General features: G+C 45.9%; 1 protein-coding gene across 1 annotated transcript in view; it reads right to left on the bottom strand.

Annotated features, from left to right (window-relative positions):
• LOC115466792 (methyltransferase-like protein 7A) overlaps window positions 1-14,836 on the bottom strand; it is a 34,041-nt gene extending 19,205 nt beyond the window's left edge. Inside the window, exon 1 of the mRNA XM_030198311.1 lies at window positions 14,330-14,836. Within this exon, the coding sequence (XP_030054171.1) occupies window positions 14,330-14,836 (507 nt within the window). The remainder of the gene's footprint in view (window positions 1-14,329) is intronic.
• Window positions 14,837-19,429: the final 4,593 nt, after the last annotated feature.

The raw sequence follows: 19,429 nt of genomic DNA, 5'->3' as shown, positions 1-19,429 counted from the left end.
TACAAGTCAAGGTAAGGTATACACATATGAGTTTATCTTGTTGGGCAGACTGGATGGACCATGCAGGTCTTTTTCTGCCGTCATCTACTATGTTACTATGTTAACTGCAGATCAGAGGTTGTGCCCCACTGGCAACGAGTCTCCCTGGTACTGAGATTAGCAGTAGGTCAGAGCTGGCAGAATGCTGTACAATGCCCTCTTTCAGCAACATTCAAGGTAAGAACTAGGTTCTGTAACGTGGCTAACACATGAAAGGGATCTAAAACTGGCTTACTAAAATGGCCACTACCTCATGGACTACCGGAAACAAAACAGGGCACACTCTGACCCAGTAGGCAGGGGGAAAAGCACCATGGGAGTAGAGCCTACCACTTACCAACATCGTGAGCATACAAGCTAGTGGAATCACAGAGCCCAATACCCTACACACACCACAATGCATTGCTGATGTGACTCTGCAGTGCACATAACAGAAAAGGTGTCACACTCACCCGAGACCCACATCACAATCAGGGAAAGGCTGTCATAGGATAGAACACATTCTGCTGTCATGGAGATGGGTACGGCATTTGAGGCTGGCATAGAGGCTGGCAAAAAAGGTTTTTCAAGTGGGTTTTGTTTGATGGGAGAGAGTTAGTGACCATTGGGGGAGTCCGGGGAGGTCATCCCGGTGGTCATCTGGGCAGTTGGGCCAATTGTTTGGGACTTGTTCGTGAAAAAACAGGGTCCAAAAAAGTGACCCAAATTCGCGCTAAAAACACCTTTCTTTTTTCGATTATCGGCCGAGGACGCCCATCTCTCCTCGGCCGATAACCACGCTCCAGTCCCACCTCCGACACGCCCCCGTCAACTTTGGTCATTTCCGCGACAGATTGCAGTTGAAGCCGCCCAAAATCAGCTTTCGATTATACCAATTTGGGCACCCATGGGAGAAAGACGCCTATGTCCCGATTTGGTTCGAAATATGGGCGTCTTTCTCTTTCGAAAATAAGCTGGATAGAGAGGGAAGTTATATAAAGTTCATTAAGTTCATAACAAATTTGGGTTTCTTTGAGTTACTGGATTCAGGTAATTAAGCTGGGTCCTTAGGATATGCCTTTTCGAACAGGTAAGTCTTTAGTGATTTCCGGAAGTTGAGGTGGTCGTACGTAGTTTTCACGGATTTTGGGAGTGCATTCCAGAGTTGTGTACTTATATATGAGAAGCTGGATCCATGAACTGATTTGTATTTGAGTCCTTTTGCAACTAGGGTGGTGGAGACTTAAATAAGAGCATGATGATCTGATTGAGTTTCTGGTTGGTAGGTCTATGAGGTCAGACATATATCCTGCGGTATCACCGTACATAATTTTATGAACCAGGGTACAAATTTTAAAAGTAATACGTTCTCTAATTGGTAGCCAATGTAATTTTTCACGAAGGGGTTTGACCCTATCAAATTGCGGTCTTCCAAATACATAGCTTAGTAAACAGGGTGGAGGGGGTTTATTAGCTTTAGCAAAGAAATCAGTACTCTTAAACTGGAAAGGCAATTCTCTTCTGAACATCCATTTTTGGTTGCATACACTACTACAAGTACATAAATTTGAGCTTTCCTTGGCAGACAAATTGGGCAATATTATTTCTGTCTCTAAAACATGGTCCAGTCTGGATAATTACTTATCTAATAATTCATGAAGGTAGCATTCTTTATTTGTAGCTTATAATATTTTGTACCTATGTGTATTTAAATATTTACTGTTATGTAATATGTTCTGTATTCTCTCTGTTACTCATCAACTGTTTTCAGTAAAATCTGTTAGAATTTAAAAAAATAACTCACTTTCAGTAGTTTTGAATCTTTGTTAATAAATGTGATGCAACAGAATAAAATTTATTTTAAGAAATCTCTCCCAGTAAATTATTGGGTCAATAGTTAAACTTCACAGTCGGTGTGTCATTTAAACATCAGCCACAGCGTTTAAAAATATTCCCAGTTATTTAGTGCCAGCCACTGTCTGAGCAGTAGTGCTGAATATCTGAATAGACCATTGACCACTGGCGCTATCCAAATTGTAACGATCCACATAAATTAGGACAGTAATTTTTCTGAATATCGCTGTGAACCGGCAGATTTCACGCTTCACCCTTGTACTGTCCCAGCATTATCCTGATAGTGCCAGAAAAGTCTGTAAGAATTTTCAGCGGCACTATCCAGAAATATAGAAAACTAGTAAAAAAGGCCCGTTTCTGACACAAATGAAACGGGCGCTAGCAAGGTTTTCCTCGGCTCCCCTGCAGCCACCCATGTCCAGTGACCCTCCTCTCTCCCCTGCCCCCCTCTAGCCACCCATGTCCAGCGACCCTCCTCTCTCCCCTGCCCCCCCTCCAGCCACCCATGTCCAGTGACCCTCCTCTCTCCCCTGCCCCCCTCCAGCCACCCATGTCCAGCGACCCTCCTCTGGACATGGATCAGCTGTGAGGCATGTTTTTTTCCCCCCGGGGTTCTGAAGTTGACATCAGCCTGATGTCAGCCTGATCTACGGAGCCTAGCAGACCAACTCGGAATGAGCCACAGTCCCAGGCAGCAAGTCAGAACGTTGGAGGTGAGAATTATTATATAGGATAACACCAGGTAAAGACAATATGACCTATCCAGTCTGCCTATCCATACTATCTACTATCCCTTCCTCTCACTTAGAGATCCTATGTACTTGTCCCAAGCTTTCTTGACTTCAGTTACAGTCCTCATCTCCACCACCTCCACTGGGAGGCTGTTCCACACATCTACCTCCCTTTCCATAAGAAGCATTTCCTTTTGTTACTCCTGAGTCTACACCCTTTTGCCTTCATCCTTTGCCCCTCATTCTAGAGCTTCCTTTCAGTTGAAAGAAACATGAGAAGAAACTCTGGAAAGAGGGAGTATAAGATGAAAGTACTGCTGAAAATCAATAGACGGTCCTGGTCAGCAGCAATTGAAATACATAGATCAGCAAACAATGGCAATGAGACATTTGTAAAAATGAAGGGAAACTGGAGGGTCCTAGCACCACCTCTCTTTCCCCTTGGCTTCCATACTCCCCTTTCCTTCTGACATCATGGCTCCTTCTGTCCTTCCTCTTTGGACTGTGTGACAGTGGTGGACCCAGTATCAGTGGCATCAGCTATTTAAAAAGAGGAACTCACTGAGCCAATGCATGCATACAGGAAACCAAGAGGTGGCAGTAAGATAATATATATTATCCTGACTCTATTATAACATGTGGAGGGGCATTTTTGATATGATGTCCAAATCTGATTTTGGACGTTTTGCAAAAAATGTCCAAAAATCCAGTGCCAAACATAGACATTTTCGAACCAGAAAAATGTTTATCTTTTTTATTAAAAAATCACCCTATTTTAGACTTTTTTTGTACTGGTGTGTCTTTCTTTAAGGGACATTTTCAAACAAAAAATATCCAAGGGAATAACACACAGAAACAAGCCATTGGGATGTCTGGGGGCCAGCAGTCGTATTAGGCTGGCCACACAGACATCCCAGCAGAGCAGTGGGCAGCCACAGGTGCCCCGTATAGGAGGCTTGGGGAGGCTTCGTGGACTTCCAATTTCCCTGTTGCCCTTACAAGCGCAGCGGTTTTGCGAGGCAGCTCTGACTCTCCCTCCTTTCTTCTTTCCTTGGTTCCCGCTCTGTGGCTCCCCGTCCCCGAATCGATCGGCACTGGCAGACCCCCCCCCCCCCCCGCGCGTTTTAACCTTTACTTTCCGACGTGGCAGCGACGTCAATCAAAAAAGAAGAAGGGCACAACAGGCTCCCTCGCTTCCAGCTTCTCTCTTCACACAGTGCCCCGCCTTCGCGGAAACAGGAAATGCATCATCACTGATGCTGAAGGCGGGACACTGTGTGAAAAGAGAAGCTGGAAGCGAGGGAGCCTGTTGTGCTCTTCTTCTTCTTTGACGTCGCTGCCACGTCGGAAAGTAAAGGTTAAAATGCGCGGGGGGGGGCTGCCGATCGATTCGGGGAGCCACAGAGCGGGAACCAAGGAAGGAAGGAAGGAGGGAGAGCCAGAGCTGCCTCGCAAAACTGCTGCCATGGAGAAGAAAAGGGTTGCGGGGGGGGGGGGGGGGGTCAGAAAGGAACAGAGAGGAGGGCTGTTGGGGAGCTGAGGGAGGCAGGGAGAATCGCTGGATGTGGAGAGAAGGTGAGTTCAAGAGGAGAGAACAGACTGCTGTAGAGGAGGGGAGGGCAGGGTACAGGAGAATTACTGGACTTGGATGGTTGGAGGGGAGGGCATGCGGAGAGAAGAAATTGCTGGACAGGAGGGCAGGGGAGAGGAGAATTGTTGGACATGGATGGAGGGAATGGCAGGGGAGAAAGGAGAATTGCTGGACATAGATGGAGGTGACAGGGGAGAGAGCAAATTTTCTGGAGGTGGATGGAGGAGAGGGCAGGGGAGAATGGAGAGTTCCTGGACATGGATGGATGGAGCGGAGGGCAAGGGAGAGAGGAGACTTGCTGGACATGGATGGATGAATGGGGACAGGGGAGAGAGGAAATTTGCAGGATGTGGGTGGATGGAGGAGATGGCAGGGGAGAATGGAGAGGTCCTGGACATGGATGAAGGGGAGGGCAGGGGAGAGAGGAGAATTGCTGGACAACATGGATGTGGATGGAGGAGGCAGGGGTGAGAGGAAATTTGTTGGACATGGATGGATGGATGGAGGGGAGGGAAGTCAGGAAGGAGATGCACATGGATGGAGGGGAGGGAAGAGAGGAGAAATGCTGGACATGGATGGAGGGCAGGGAAGAGAGGAGAAATCTTGGACAAGGATGGAGGGAAGAAAAGATAGATAAAGGAAGGAGATGCACACGGATGGAGTGGAAGGAAGAGAGGAGAAATGCTAGACATGGATGGAGGGGAGAGAAGACAGAGGAAGTAGATGCACATGGATGGAGGGGAGGGGAGTGAGGAGAAATGCTTTATATGGATGGAGGGGAAATTGCTGAATTTAAGGGCTGGATTGGAACACTTTGAGGGCAGATGTTGAAACTGGAGAAAAGATAGGGTCAGGGCTACAGATGGTAGACAGGACGCATAAGGACACAGAAGGATGATGGACATGGTGAGAGAAAAAATATCAGATGGAAAGAAGACACTGGGACCAAAGCTAATAGAAAAACTAAATGCTCAGACAGCAAAGGTAGAAAACATTTTTTATTCAGAATTTATTAATTGGAATATGTCAGCTTTTGGAAATGTACATCTGTGATATTTTGCATGTAAGTTTCAATTTTTCTAGTATTGCTGCATGCTAAGTCTGACTTCTTGAGGTAACTTTCCAGTTCAGTATTTTGCCTTCATATCTGTTGTGTCATGTGTTTTTCATGTGTGATCAAGATGCAGTATTCTGCTAGCGTGTAGTATTTGCAGCCCTTTTTGTTTTGTTTTGTTTTTGTTTCACTAGGTTGTGTACTGATGTTTTAGAGCCCATGTAATTATAGTCCTGCCTTTCCACACATAAAGGTTGTAGCTCGTCCTTGGAATTAGTGCTGTTATGGTTTGGTAAGGCTATGAGTGTGTTTTTGCACAAGTGTGTGTATAGTGTTTTGCAGTGGAGAGATTGTGTGTTGGGCTTACTGAGGTGGCACCAAAACATCAGAAAGGGTGTACAGCGTAAATCATGACACATTACCTCTTGAAGGATCTACATATGGTCGTTAATAAAAGGAGCTCATTGTGAACAATATCCACCCTAAAAGGGTGTTTTGTGGCTCTAAATGAGAATTGTGATATGATTCCTTGTATCATATTGTTGACGGTCTGCATTTTCCCTATGGGTGGTATATTGGTGTATTAGGGTCTGCCCAGTGTAATATTTATGGTACAGTAAGGTTCTGAGTGTGTTTTTGCACAAAGTTGTGCATAGTGTTTTGCAGTTGAGCAATTGTGGTTAGTATATGCTTTGAGCAACCACTTTATTCTTTGACATCTAATATCTAAATTTAATAAAAGGTATTAACTGTAACTATTTTATTTTTACTTATTTTTTTTCTGTGTTGTCAGACAATTATGGAGGTAAGCTCCGCCCCTGGCCCCCACCCCTAACCCCGCCCCCTTTAGCCTCCCTAAACAGTTGGGCCACCGACCGCCTATGGGGGCAGCCTAGGGAGCACTGTAGTGAACTTCACATAAAATGTTCCAGGTATACATCATCATAACCCCCTTATATTGTATGGTGAGCCCTCTAGAAATAGCAAAAAATATACCCAACTGTACACCACTACAATAGCCCTTATGCCTGCAGGTGTCACCTATATGTGGGTTCAGTAGGTATTTTGTGTTTTTTGGGGTGCTCACACTTTCTACCACAATACCAGTTAGAGTGGGACATGTGCCTGGGTCCCCATCTCTACAGTCCACTGCACCAACCACTAGGCTACGCCAGAGACCTGCTTGCTGCTCTAAGAGGAATGGCCATTTTAACTGCATGTGTCATAGAGCCTGGTATGTACTGTCATATTCACCTCTTAGGGAGGTGAGAAGCATCAGTAACACTAGGGAATTAAGGGGGGGGGGTCATGCCTTTATCCCTCCAGTGGTCATCTGGTCAGTTTTGGCACCTTTTTGGCACAGTCTTTATTGAAACAAGTCTATCCAAAAAAACAGAAAAATGTCCAAATCATAAGCCTCCCAAGTCCCACCCAAAAACTCCTCCAACACACCTCCTTGAGATTAGATGACCTGCATAGAAAAACATCTGAAAAATTAGTTTTGAAAACAGTGATGTGGACGTTCTTGCAAAAAAAAAAAAAAAGGCATCTGCCACTTTGTGCCCTATTTTTGGATGTTTTCATGTTTTGAAAATGAACCCTATATTGTCCCAAGACTCCATCATATTTAACTGCCAACCAGTGTTTAAGCATGAAGGACTATAAGTTGCACAGAGTGTTGGGCAGCAGTCTGGCCCAGTGGCATAGCTAGGTGGGGCACCAGGGGAAGGGGAAATGGGACTTGATATACCGCCTTTCTGTGGTATTTTGCATCTACATTCAAAGTGGTTTACATATATACAGGTACTTATTTTGTACCTGGGGCAATGGAGGGTTAAGTGACTTGCCCACAGTCACAAGGAGCTGCATTGGGAAGTGAACCCAGTTCCTCAGGATCAAAGTCCGCTGCACTAACCACTAGGCTACACTCCCCAAACGGAGTTTTGCTGGCACTGGCGCCTGTCGTGTTGTATAGAAAATGTTTGTCGGCGGAAGTCTGATCTTGCGCCGCTTTCGTTCCCCCGGCACCGTCAACCTGGCTCCGCTACTGGTCTGGCCGCCTTTTTATGTAGAATGGATGGACCATGCAGGTTTTTATTTGCTGTCATTTACTGTGTTACTGTGTTAGCATGTTTTAAACAGAGGCATAGCTAGGAGAGGTGCAGGGGAAGCGGCTGCTCCCCCAAACAGATTTCAAATAAAAATTGTGCCTACCTGTCCTGCTGCTGGGCCCCCTCCCCTCAGGGGTCTCTCTTTCCCCTCCTCTCCTGACCATCCTCTTACAGAATTTCAAGTTTGCCAGCAGGTGGCAGTGCAATCAACTCTAAAAACAAAGAGAAAACATTAGGGACTATTTTCCTGTGTGCGCTACCGCTGCTCTGCCAGTCTTGCCCCCTCTGATATAAACTTCATGCATCAGAGGGAGTGTCACCAGCAGCATGCAGGAAAATGGTCCCATGTGCTTTCATTTTGTTTTACAGCTGCCTGCCCCAGATCTTGAAAAATGCTGTAAAAGGATGATCATGAAGGGGGGGGGGGGGGGGGGAGAAAGAGAGAGGGTGATGCTGGATGAGGGGAAAGAGATAATGACAGAGAGATGAGGTCATGCTTGATTCGGAGGAGAAAGCGAGAGTGATATTGGATGAGGAGAAGAGAGAAAGAAAACATGATGCTGGAGGGGTTAGCAGAGAGAGAGAGGGAGATGGAGTAATGCTGGATGAGGTGAAGAGTTAGAGTGATGCTGGATGGGAGGGAGAGATATAGAGTCATTCCGTGTCAAGTGGACCAGGGGTCCCCACCTCACCATCTCAGATTTTGATGAAATTTGGTACATAGTTTCTTTATGATAAAAAACTAAGCTGTGAAAAATTTTAGTTCAAAAGACTAAAAATTGGAGGTTCTAGGGGACCTCAAGTAAAGGGTTACAAAATGTCGCCTGAGCAAAAATGACATTTTGGGCCAACTTCCAGAAGCTGTAAAACTGGAAGTTTTAGTAGTACAAGGGGGATATTTGGAGAACCTGCACTACTTTTAGGGCTTAATGAACTGGCAAAACCCCATGTTCCTAGTCCTCTTACTTTTTGAATGGTTTAGGCTCAAACTTTGCCACAAAAACTGCAAAAACCAATTTACAGCGATGTTGAGGCTGCTGTAGTTTCTAAACTAGTTGGCCTTTCAGGTTGATTTTTGGTAGGTGTACTAAATGTACGGCTGTAATGAGGCCTTCCAATTTGCAGCACTTTCCTTCAAGTGGTTGAAAAATTATAAGCGTTCAAAGTTGGTATAAAAAGCATTTTTGCCCATATTGGGCTATCTTTGATGCCCTTGATCTCCAGTGGGACAGCTTCAATATTCTTTCTTTTAGCACCATTAGAAAGAGCAGATTTCCTTCTATCAGAATATGTAGTTTTCATTTTGGAGTCTCTTCATATAAGGATTGTAAAAATGCCCTCAAATGTTTGCGGGCAGCAGCCTGTGATTTCTTCACTACACCCTTGATACAAGTGTAGTAAAAGTGATTCTTCTTTGAAAAAGCACCAGTTTTTTTTAAATTAAGAACACATTATGTTATAAAACTGTATTCAAGAAAACTAAAAAACAGGAATGTTTTTTAGGATGTGGAAGGATGAGGCCAGGTTTCAAGAAAACTGCAGTCAGTTAGGATGACCAACTTGGCCAATTATGATTGGTGGACCCTGTTGCAAGGCGTCTGAGTGTCTGTTGCTGGTGTTTCTTCACCCTTGCTACAGTTTGACCTCTTAGTGAACTGTAGGCATCAAAGTAAGCCTAGCAACAGACACTCAGGAGCCAGGAGGTACCAGAAGCATACAATTGGGCAATGAAACAAACAATTCTGCCTTGCAACAGGGTTCACCAATCATAATTGGCCAAGTCTAACTGGCTAAAGAAGTTTTCTTTAAACATTATGTTATAATACAGTGTTCAAGTAAACTAAAAAACAGGGTGGAAACCATTGTATACATACTTCTTGTTGAAGAAACTCGCACCTGCACCGACAGGCTCATTTATATTGAATTAAATGCCACAAATGAAGATATTAATCACTTTAGACTGAAGTAAAATTTTACCCATTGAAAACCTGATTGCAAGAATAAATGCGTTTGTTGAACTGATGCTAATGGTCGGTCATCAATGGATCCAGAAAGACCAGATGAATTTCCACTTTGCTCAGTTGGCTGTTCAAGTACATCAGAGTGTCATTTACTGACATACAATAAAAATAAAGGTTTGAAATTAATTGAAGAGCTTCTGCCTGATCAACAGAAGTTGTTACAAGAGCGTTCTGGTCAACTTTTCGATGCTGGATCAACTATTTGCCTTCATCATGAATCCTTACTATTGAAAAAGTTTGAATTTTTGCAAAGAACCTGCTGTAACCCATTTTCCAAAGGTGGTCATAATGCAAAAAGGGGCTTAAGAGTGCTGGATGACACACTAGCAGCCCAGCTAAAGGCCTTAACAAGCAAAATATTTGTGCCGGGTCAGAAACTATGTCCATCTTGTCGAAAAGACGTCAGTAACAGAGCTGCTGATTCTTTATCATCATCAACAACAGCAGATGATGAACACAGTGACGTTTCTGGCAAGTTGAACACAAGTTTGACATCTCTTGGTATTTCTCCATTAAAGTTCAAAAAAGTCAGCAAGCGTGATGTACGAGGCTACACCAAGCGCAAAATCAGGCGAGTGCAAAATACTTTGAGTCATCATCTTGCAGTTGCTGGTGGCTTAGACCTAAATGAGTTTGAAACTCAACCTTCTACCAGTCAGAAATGTGACAAATGTTCTGATTATGATGACCTGCTAAACGAGTTGAAAAACAAAGTCCAAGTTTCAGCAAATCATGCAGAAAAACTGCAAATACTAACTTTAGCACCAAAAAGCTGGTCTATTGAAAGAACTGCCTCAGAATTCATGGTTTCAACTAGAATGGTTAAAAAAGCAAGAAATCTGAAATCAGTTTGTGGAATTCTGGCAAAACCAGACAAGAAGAAAGGTAAAGTTTTACCAGAAGAAACAGAAAAAAAAATTCTTGGCTTTTTTGAAGATGATGAATTCAGTAGACTGTGCCCAGGGAAAAAAGATTTTGTCTCTGTCAGAACTGGCACTGAAAAAATTCAAATGCAAAAGCGCTTGCTGCTTAGCAATCTAAAAGAAATGTATGTTGCATATCGTACTCGAAATGGGCCAGAAGTGGGTTTTTCCAAATTTTGTGAGCTAAGGCCAAAATGGTGTGTCACTGTTGGCTCATCTGGTATGCATTCAGTGTGTGTTTGTGTCATTCATCAAAATGTGAAGCTTATGCTTGCTGGAAGCCATCTGCTGAACGAAGATTACAAAGCACTGATGGCTAAAACTGTGTGCAATTTGGAATGCAAAGAATGCATGCTTCACAGGTGTGAAATATGTCCAGGTAAAGATGTGCTTGAAAATTACCTGACAGAAGTGTTCAGTGATGCTGACCCAGGTGAAACAATCGAGTTTAAGCAGTGGGTTCATACAGATCGCACCACACTGGAGACCAAACAGATGTATGTTGATGATTTTGTATCTGAGCTTGCATTGAAAGTTTCAAACCTGTCAATTCACCATTACATTTCCAAACATCAGACACAATACTTAAAAACTGTTAAAGAAAACCTAAATCCTTGTGAAATTGTTGTTCTCTTGGACTTTGCTGAAAACTACTCCTTTATTGTCCAAGATGCTGTTCAAGGTTTCCACTGGGAAAACAGTCAAGCTACACTGCATCCATTTGTTGTGTACTTCCGTGATGCTTCAAGTGAAATTCAGTGCATAAGTGTTTGCATAATAAGTGACAGCTTGCGGCATGATGCAGTTGCTGTACATGCATTCTTGGAAAAATTAATCGCGTTCTTGAAAAGCAAAATTGGAGAAATAAAATATGTAACATACTTTAGTGATGGCTCAGCTGCACAATACAAGAACTTCAAAAACTTTGCCAACTTGTGCTATCATCAAACAGAATTTGGAATAAGTGCACAGTGGAATTGCTTTGGCACAAGCCATGGCAAGTCACCATGTGATGCCATAGGTGGTACAACAAAGCGACTAGCTGCTCAGGCTAGTTTGCAACGACCTAAAAATAGCCAAATTCTCACAGCACAAGGCTTGTTTGAATTTTGTGATCAAAAAATAAATAAAATCAAGTTCATTTTTGTTTCCAAGGATGAAATTGAATCTTCAAGATCTGCACAAGAGGAAAGATTCAGTAAAGCTTCCACAGTTGCTGGAACTCGTGAAAATCACCAATTTATTCCCATTGACTTGAACCAAATTTCAGTCAGTAGAGTGTCAAATGATTCCTCCTCATTTGTTGTCAAACTTTGTCAGTCAGATGACCCAGTGAGTGTACCTGACCCAGTGAGTGTACATAAATGTGTCTCAACTTCAGCCTGGGCAGTATGTTGCCTGTGTTTATGACAACAAATGGTGGATTGGCAATGTCTGTGACACATCATTTGAAGAACATGATGCCTTGGTCAACTTTATGCATCCATGCGGGCCTGCACGATCATTTCATTGGCCTAGCAGAAGAGATTCTTGTTGGATTTCTGAACAGCATATTCTAGCAGTTCTTCCAGTACCAGCAACTACAGCACTTGGACGACAGTATACATTTCCAGAAACAGCAGTGAAACTTATCAGTGAAAAATTCTTGTCACTTCAGCACTGAGGTTTTACTTGGGAACCATTAAGACACCCCCATTAGGCTTGAGAAACTAGGCAAAGACAACCAAATGAGGCTTGGGAACCTCAAGTAAGATGCCCACCTTCAGGCTTGGGAACCTGTGCCAAGTGGCTGGACTTGCTATCGGGCGTGAACTCTTGGCGATGAGGTTGCCACTTCCTATTGAATTGGTAGTGGCCTAGCCACCATGGACCAACGCATGCTTAAAGCAACTGAGTGACTTATACAGCAATTAGAAACATCGATGGGCCCTATATCCGTTTCATCTATCATTCAACAATACTGGCCAAAAAACACTTTTTTTGCAATCCTTATATGGAGAGACTCCAAATTGAAAACTACATATTCTGATAGAAGGAAATCTGCTCTTTCTAATGGTGCTAAAAGAAAGAATATTGAAGCTGTCCCACTGGAGATCAAGGGCATCAAAGATAGCCCAATATGGGCAAAAATGCTTTTTATACCAACTTTGAACGCTTATAATTTTTCAACCACTTGAAGGAAGGTGCTGCAAATTGGAAGGCCTCATTACAGCCGTACATTTAGTACACCTACCAAAAATCAACCTGAAAGGCCAACTAGTTTAGAAACTACAGCAGCTTCAACATCGCTGTAAACTGAGTTTTGCCGTTTTTTTTTGGCAAGGTTTGAGCCTAAACCATTCAAAAAGTAAGAGGACTAGGAACATGGGGTTTTGCCAGTTCATTAAGCCCTAAAAGTAGTGCAGGTTCTCCAAATATCCCCCTTGTACTACTAAAACTTCCAGTTTTACAGCTTCTGGAAGTTGGCCCAAAATGTCATTTTTGCTCAGGCGACATTTTGCAACCCTTTATTTGAGGTCCCCTAGAACCTCCAATTTTTAGTCTTTTGAACTAAAATTTTTCACAGCTTAGTTTTTTATCATAAAGAAACTATGTACCAAATTTCATCAAAATCTGAGATGGTGAGGTGGGGACGACCTTTAAAATTGGTCCACTTGACACGGAATGACTCTATAGAGTGATGCTGGATGGGGAAAAGAGAGACTGATGTTGGATGTGGAGAAAAGAGAGAGATAGGGTAATGCTGAATGGGGAAGAAGAGTGAGATGCTGGATGGGGGAAAAGAGACAGGGTGATGGGTGAGAAGAGAGATAGATGGGGTGATGCTGGATTAGGGTGAAAAAACAGGGTGATGCTGGATGAAGAGGAGAGACACAGAGGGAAGGGGTGATGTTGGATAGGGAGGAAAAGTGAGAGACGCTGGATGTGGGGAGAGGGACAGAGAGAGAGGGGGGGGACAGCAATGGTGGATGGGAAGAGAGATAGATGGGAAGAAACTGGATTAGGCAGTGGAAGAGAGAACGAGACACCTTCCTCAGGTCAGGACAGGATTCCATGAAAGCATTATACTACCCTGGCATGAGGAAAGAGGTTTTGGTCTTTAAAAGCTAATCAAAAAATGTACTAAGTTAGTCCAATAAAAAGATATCACCTTAGTTTCTGTTTTATGTGTATTTATTAGTGATTGGAATATGTCAGTTTTTGAAATTTGCAGCTACTATCTTTGTTTTGCGCAGTATAGGGGGACATGTGTCATTGTTTCTACTTTTCTGGTGTTGCAATGTATGCAGAGTCTGGCTTCAGAGTCTGGCTTCTTGGGGGTTCAGATTAACTTTTGTTAACATATTTCTGTTTGTAGATTATAGTTACTTAATCTGTTTTGGTGAGGGTCTGTGTGTTTTGTGTGTGTGAAAGAGGCCAGTTATTCTGTTAAGCACTGAATTTCTATGTACGATCAGGCTGTACTAATCCAGCTTGCTTAGTTCTCCCAGTAGGTGTATTGATGTTCTAGTGCCCATGACAATTTTTACGGTGCTGCCTTTTCTTAGATAGACCCTAGTTGTGTGATTCCTGGACATTAGTGCTGTTATGGTATGCTAGAATTGCACAATAGGTCCTGAGTTACTTTTGTAGGGTTTTGTATTGCTTCACAATATACCTGGTACTGGATTTCAGATTTGTATTTAGCTCATACCTCTCACAATAGAGGCTGAAGGTGAATTACATTCAGGTACAACAGGTATTTGTCTGTCCCTGGAGACTTACAGCGGAGATAATGGAAAGTCACTTTCCCAAGCACTCAAAGAGCAGCAGTGGGATTTGAACCCTGGCTTCCCTGCTTTTCAGCCCATTTCTCTAACCATTAGATACAGCTAATACAGAAAATACCTCTTCCAAACATGTTTTCTAAGACCAGTGGATCTGAAGCAGGTGGTCATTTGGCAAAAAAGAAGCAGAATGGATTTTCTCCTTTCCCCATTCACTGCAAGTTTTAATGAACACCTCCCCATGGTGCCCAGTACGTACCGGTCTAAGCACTCTCTTGATCTCACTCAGTACAGTGTCTATGTTTTTCACTGAACAAAGCATCAGGGTAGAGACCACCACATCCACTGAAGCGTTGGCCACCTGGGTCATCTCCTCCGCAGAAGCCACCAGGAAGCGCTCAAACCGTATGTGCTTATTTTCCTTCAAGCTGTTACTCAAGTACCTCTGGAAATGAGGGTTGGGGTCCACACAGGTTACTCTGCAGCAATTCGGGAAGAACTGGAAGTTGGCACCACTGCCACAGCCAATTTCCAGCAGGGTGAGCTGGCCTGAGGGGCCTGCAAAGTCTCCCAGGGTACTGAACAACTCCTTCTTGTACTGTCGCATCTTGTCTTTCAAATATCTGGCAAATATGCTCATAGCGAAGGAGAAAAACCTCTTACAGATGGGGTCCCAGAGTCCTAGAAAATGCAACACATAGACTGGCAGTGCCAGGAGGCCAACTCCTACCTTGAGGATAACTATGAGTAGTGCCATCACAGCCATGACTTGGGAGACTAAGTAAAGTGAACTGTAGCTTTAGACTGTAGCAGCTTGGTAGGGCGGAGCATATTCTCTTGCCAGAGGCTGCTTGCAGCCTGCCTGTGGTTTTGCAGCCAGGGCTCAGGCTGTAAGGATAGTCATGCACAGTTCCACAGATTGGATCTGTGAGCTATTCATTATGTGTCTCCACTCCCTGCACAAAGGCCCGGCCAGCTCTTGCATGGGCACAGAAATCTAACCTGTCCCCATTGGAATCGTACTCGTCCCCGCAAGAAATTAATGGTACCTAAAAAAAAATTCAGGATGGCTCTCTTAGTCTGTCTCCGGGTTCGAGCTGCAGCACTGCAGGCAACAAAGAGACGGAAGTTGGAACTTGAAACACTCTGGTTCGCACCAGGGGCGTATCTGGAATCCGGCGGTAGGGGGGGCCAGAGCCAGAGAGGGGGGGCACATTTTTGCCTCCCTCCCCCCCCCCCGCCGCCGCCGCCGCCTCTCTCCACCCCCTCCCCGCCGTCAACCCTCCCCCGCTGCTTACTTTTGCTGGCGCCGAGGTCCCGACCCGCAGTCTCCGTTGTTCGTCTTCCTCCGTGGCCATGCTTCCAGGAAGTAACGCTGCAGTGCTGATTCGTTGACCCCAGTTCGACGTCTGACGTCAGACGCCGAACTGGATTCAACGAATCAGCACTGCAGCGTTACTTCCTGGAAGCATGGCCACGGAGGAAGACGAAAAACGGAGATTGCGGGTCGGACCTCGGCGCCAGCAAAAGTAAGCAGCGGGGGAGGGTTGACGGCGGGGAGGGGGGCCAGGGCGAAATCTGCGGGGGCCCAGGCCCCTGTGGCCCCACGCAGATACGCCCCTGGTTCGCACATGGAAGACTCATTTCTGATTCACTGGCACTGTGTGTGGAGAGGGCACCACCTGCATGTGCCAGTAGGTCAGATGACCTCTGATGCTCGTGTCTGTGTTAGAGCTGAGGTCTGCACATCAGCCCAGGAGCAGAGAGGATTAATGGAAGACTTTCACTTCGTAGGTGAGAGACTGCTTCCATCCCCACGGGAATCCCTTAGAACTACTTCTGTCCCTGCAGTAGTCCCGCAACCCCAGAGGGATTCCCACGAACCCTGTTCTTGTGCAGGTCTCTACTCTGTAGCAACATATAGGAGTCTCAGACACACAGCGCTGCCTACATAATTCTTAGTGGTTTTAAGGTACCTTTTGTTCTGTCCTCTGACAGCCTTGTACTAGTTTATAATGTGACCCTAAAATGTGTTTAATGCCTTTACTGTCATTCTCACTTCTAAGGATCTTCATCGCTGCAGTCCCCACTGCAAAGTTACGTGAGCAATGCATTGTGTGTAATGTAGTTCACAGGCAATGCAGCCACACTTGTCTGTCTGTATAAGAACTGTTACCACTGGTTTGTGCGGCTGCCCAGACCTCCTCTCTTTCTCAGCCAAGCTTGGCTCCTTTGTCTACCTGCTATCATTTCCTGGTCATTCTTACTATCTCTGTCCTGAGAGGTCAGCCAGGTATGACCTTTCTCTCCAATCGAAGGCTGTCCTCTGGGACCACCCTTGCCACCTGGTGGCAGGCTCTGTCCCCATTGGTCTTTACCTCCTCCTCCCTGGGCCTGTGTGAGCCCTTCTTGGCCCCTCCCTCTCCCTCTCCATGAGGCATTCTCAGTGGTGTGCTGTGTAAATGTTTAACAACAGGCTCTCTCCCCGGTCCACCTCTGCGTGCCCCCCATCCCCCATCCACCTCTGTGCCCCTCGTGCACCTCTGCGCCCCCCCCCCCCCAAATTGCAGAGCTGGCTATAGCCTGGGAGAGAGCCTGGGGGGGGGGCATTACTTCATGAAAAAAAATTAATTGATCCCAGGTTACAGTCTAATTCATGTTTAATGTGGGATAAAATTCCATAAATAAGTAAAATAAATATAAACTTTTAATGTTGAGCACCTGATTCTCAAAGTGGACATATTCCAAACACTATAATGAAAATAAAATGATTTTTTTTCTACCTTTGTTGTCTGGTGACTTTGTTTTTCTGAGCATGCTGGCCCAGAATCCAATTCTGCTTTTATCTGTCCTCTTAACTCAGTTTCCAGGGCTTCCTTTCCATTTATTTCTTTACTTTCTGCCTTTCTTCTTCATTTCTTGCCCTACATCTGTAAGTAAAAGCTGGGTCCTCCACAGACTTGACTGTCCAGTGGATCCAGCTTCTGCCTATTTTCTTCATCCATGTGTTTTTCTCCTCTCTTCCTTTTCCCTCATCTCATCTCCTTCCTCACTCCCCTCCATCCATGTCCAGCATTTCTTCTCTCTCCCTTCCCTCTCCTCCACCCATGTCCAGCAACCCTCCTTTCCCCCCTGCCCTCCCTCCATCCATCCATATCAGCAATTCTCTTCTCTCCCCTGCCTCCCTCTATCCATCCCTACCCATCGATTCTCTTCTCTCCCCTGCCCCCCTCCAGCCACCCATACCCATCGATTCTCTTCTCTCCCCTGCTGTCACATCTGTGGTCGTGACCCCTCTCAGACTTACCTTATTTCTGGGGGTCTGCTTCTTGTTATGATTGGGGTCAGAACCCCTCTCAAACTTACCTCTTTCCTGGGAGTCAGCTTCTTAGCTGGCTTCTGTTTCTTTCTCTGTCCTTTCTGAGCTGGCTCTGTCTCTCTGTGCTGGCAGCTTCCAGCAGCATGGGGTTAATTGTCACTTCACTGCAGCTGTGGGTGTGGTCTGAGTTGCTCTACCTCTCCCTGGGTGTACTGGCTTCAAGAGTTTCTCGGTGCTGCATTGATGTGGGTTGGGCCTCTCGGGGTTTGAATGTGTTCTGCCTGGCTCTAGGGAGAGTGACATCATCTGGGAGGGCCTTGATAAGGAAGTGGGTTCTTTCCTTCAGGGCCTTCGCAACGTTTGCTTCTGGCTACTTGCTTTAGGTCCAGGTTAGTTTAGTGCAGTGTGCACTTGTGACTTGTGTGTTTGACTTCCCTGTTTTTCCCTTTTGTTACGGTGTGTAGCACTGCTGTTAGTGCAGTGCTGGAGTTTGGTGCTGGGAGCTGCCTTGTGAGTAAGTGTTTAGGAAGCACCTTTTGTTGTTGGGGTATTTGGCTTTCCTGCTTGTTTCCTTGTGCTTGCCCCGCTTTTCCTCATGACCTGTGGTTAGCTGCTGTAGCTGGGTGCTTTGGAAGCACCAGGGTGAGAACCCATGTTTAGCTGCTGCAGCTTGGTGCTTAGGAAGTACGTTAGGTCTGGCATTTGTCTTCCCTTCCTTTTCCCTTGTGGTTTCCCTGCACTTCTGTTAGTGTAGGGCGTAGGGGCACCCCTGTTAGTTTCTGTTGGGAACACTGCTGTTAGTGGAGGGCTTAGGAGCTTTTCTGTTGGTGCTGGGCTTAGGAACACTTTTGGTCACTTTAGGAGTTAGGTGCACTTCAGTTACAGCTTGTTCTAGTCCTGGTCCCTGTGTCGTCCAGTAAGTCCTGCCGGCTACTCGAACCCATGAGCTCAACTCTTGGGGGGCTTAGTAGCTAAGTGCAGGTGAAGCTGTGTGGACCAGTCCAGTGTGCGCCAGTCCCGTGTTCCAGTCCTGTGTCCTCCAGTCCGGGGGACCAGTCCAGTGTGCTCCAGTCCAGTGTGTTCCGGTCCAGTGTGTGTTCCAGTCCGGGGGATTGCAGTCCAGTGTTCCAGTCCATGTGTTCCGGTTCGCTGGGCAGTGCCTGCAGTCCCTGCCGGTGTGCTTACCCAGTGTTGGTTGGTGGGTTTTGCCTGCTGCTGTCGCTCCTCGTCAGCAGCCCAAGGGCTCACGTTTGCTCCAGAGCCCAGCCCCGCGGGCTCTGAACCTGAGAACCTGACAGATTGCGAAGGCCATGAGCCCGGCAAGAACCCCCGCCCAGCTGACCCAGCTGGGGTCCAGCTCCATCATTGTTCTTGATCCTTCTATGACTCTTCGTCAGTATCGTGGGAAACTTTTGTCTCATCCTGTTTTGAAGAAGACCCCTGAAGCGGCAGCTGAGAGAAAACGTGTCCGGTGGCTTGGAATCGCTGAAAACCCAGTTTCAGATATGGACCCTTTTATCACGCTCGCTGAATATCGCCGCAGCCTGGTCTTGAATCCAGCTTTGTGGGATACTCCTGAAGCTGTCGCTGAGAGGAGACGTCTTGGGAATTCCACGCTCTGGGCCCAGCAGGGGTCCAGTCCAGTTCAAGCAGCGCGCCCAGACAAGCTTCTGAATCCAGTCCGAGCAGCGCGTCCAGCCAAGCTTCAGAGTCCAGTCCGAGGAGGGCTTCTCACTGAGCCTCCGATGCCAGTTCAAGGGGCTCTTCCACTCAAGCCTCGGAGCCTAGTCCAAGGGACGCTCCTAACCGAGTCGCCGACTCCAGTTCAAGTGGCACTTCCACTCAAGCCTCTGAGTCCAGTCCAGGGGATGCTTCTGACCGAGCCTCTGAGTCCAGTCCAGAGGGTGCTTCGAACTGAGCCTCCTATCCCAGTTCAGGTGGCGCTTCCACTCAAGCCTCTGAGTCCAGTCCGAGGGGTGCTTCTGACCGAGTCTCCGATTCCAGTCCAAGCAGCGCTTCAAGCCAAGTCTCTGCATCCAT

The sequence above is a fragment of the Microcaecilia unicolor genome, chromosome 3, assembly GCF_901765095.1.
Source record: "Microcaecilia unicolor chromosome 3, aMicUni1.1, whole genome shotgun sequence".
Classification (NCBI taxonomy): domain Eukaryota; kingdom Metazoa; phylum Chordata; class Amphibia; order Gymnophiona; family Siphonopidae; genus Microcaecilia; species Microcaecilia unicolor.
Note: the sequence above shows the minus strand (reverse complement) of the source record. Positions and strands in the feature narration are given on the sequence as shown.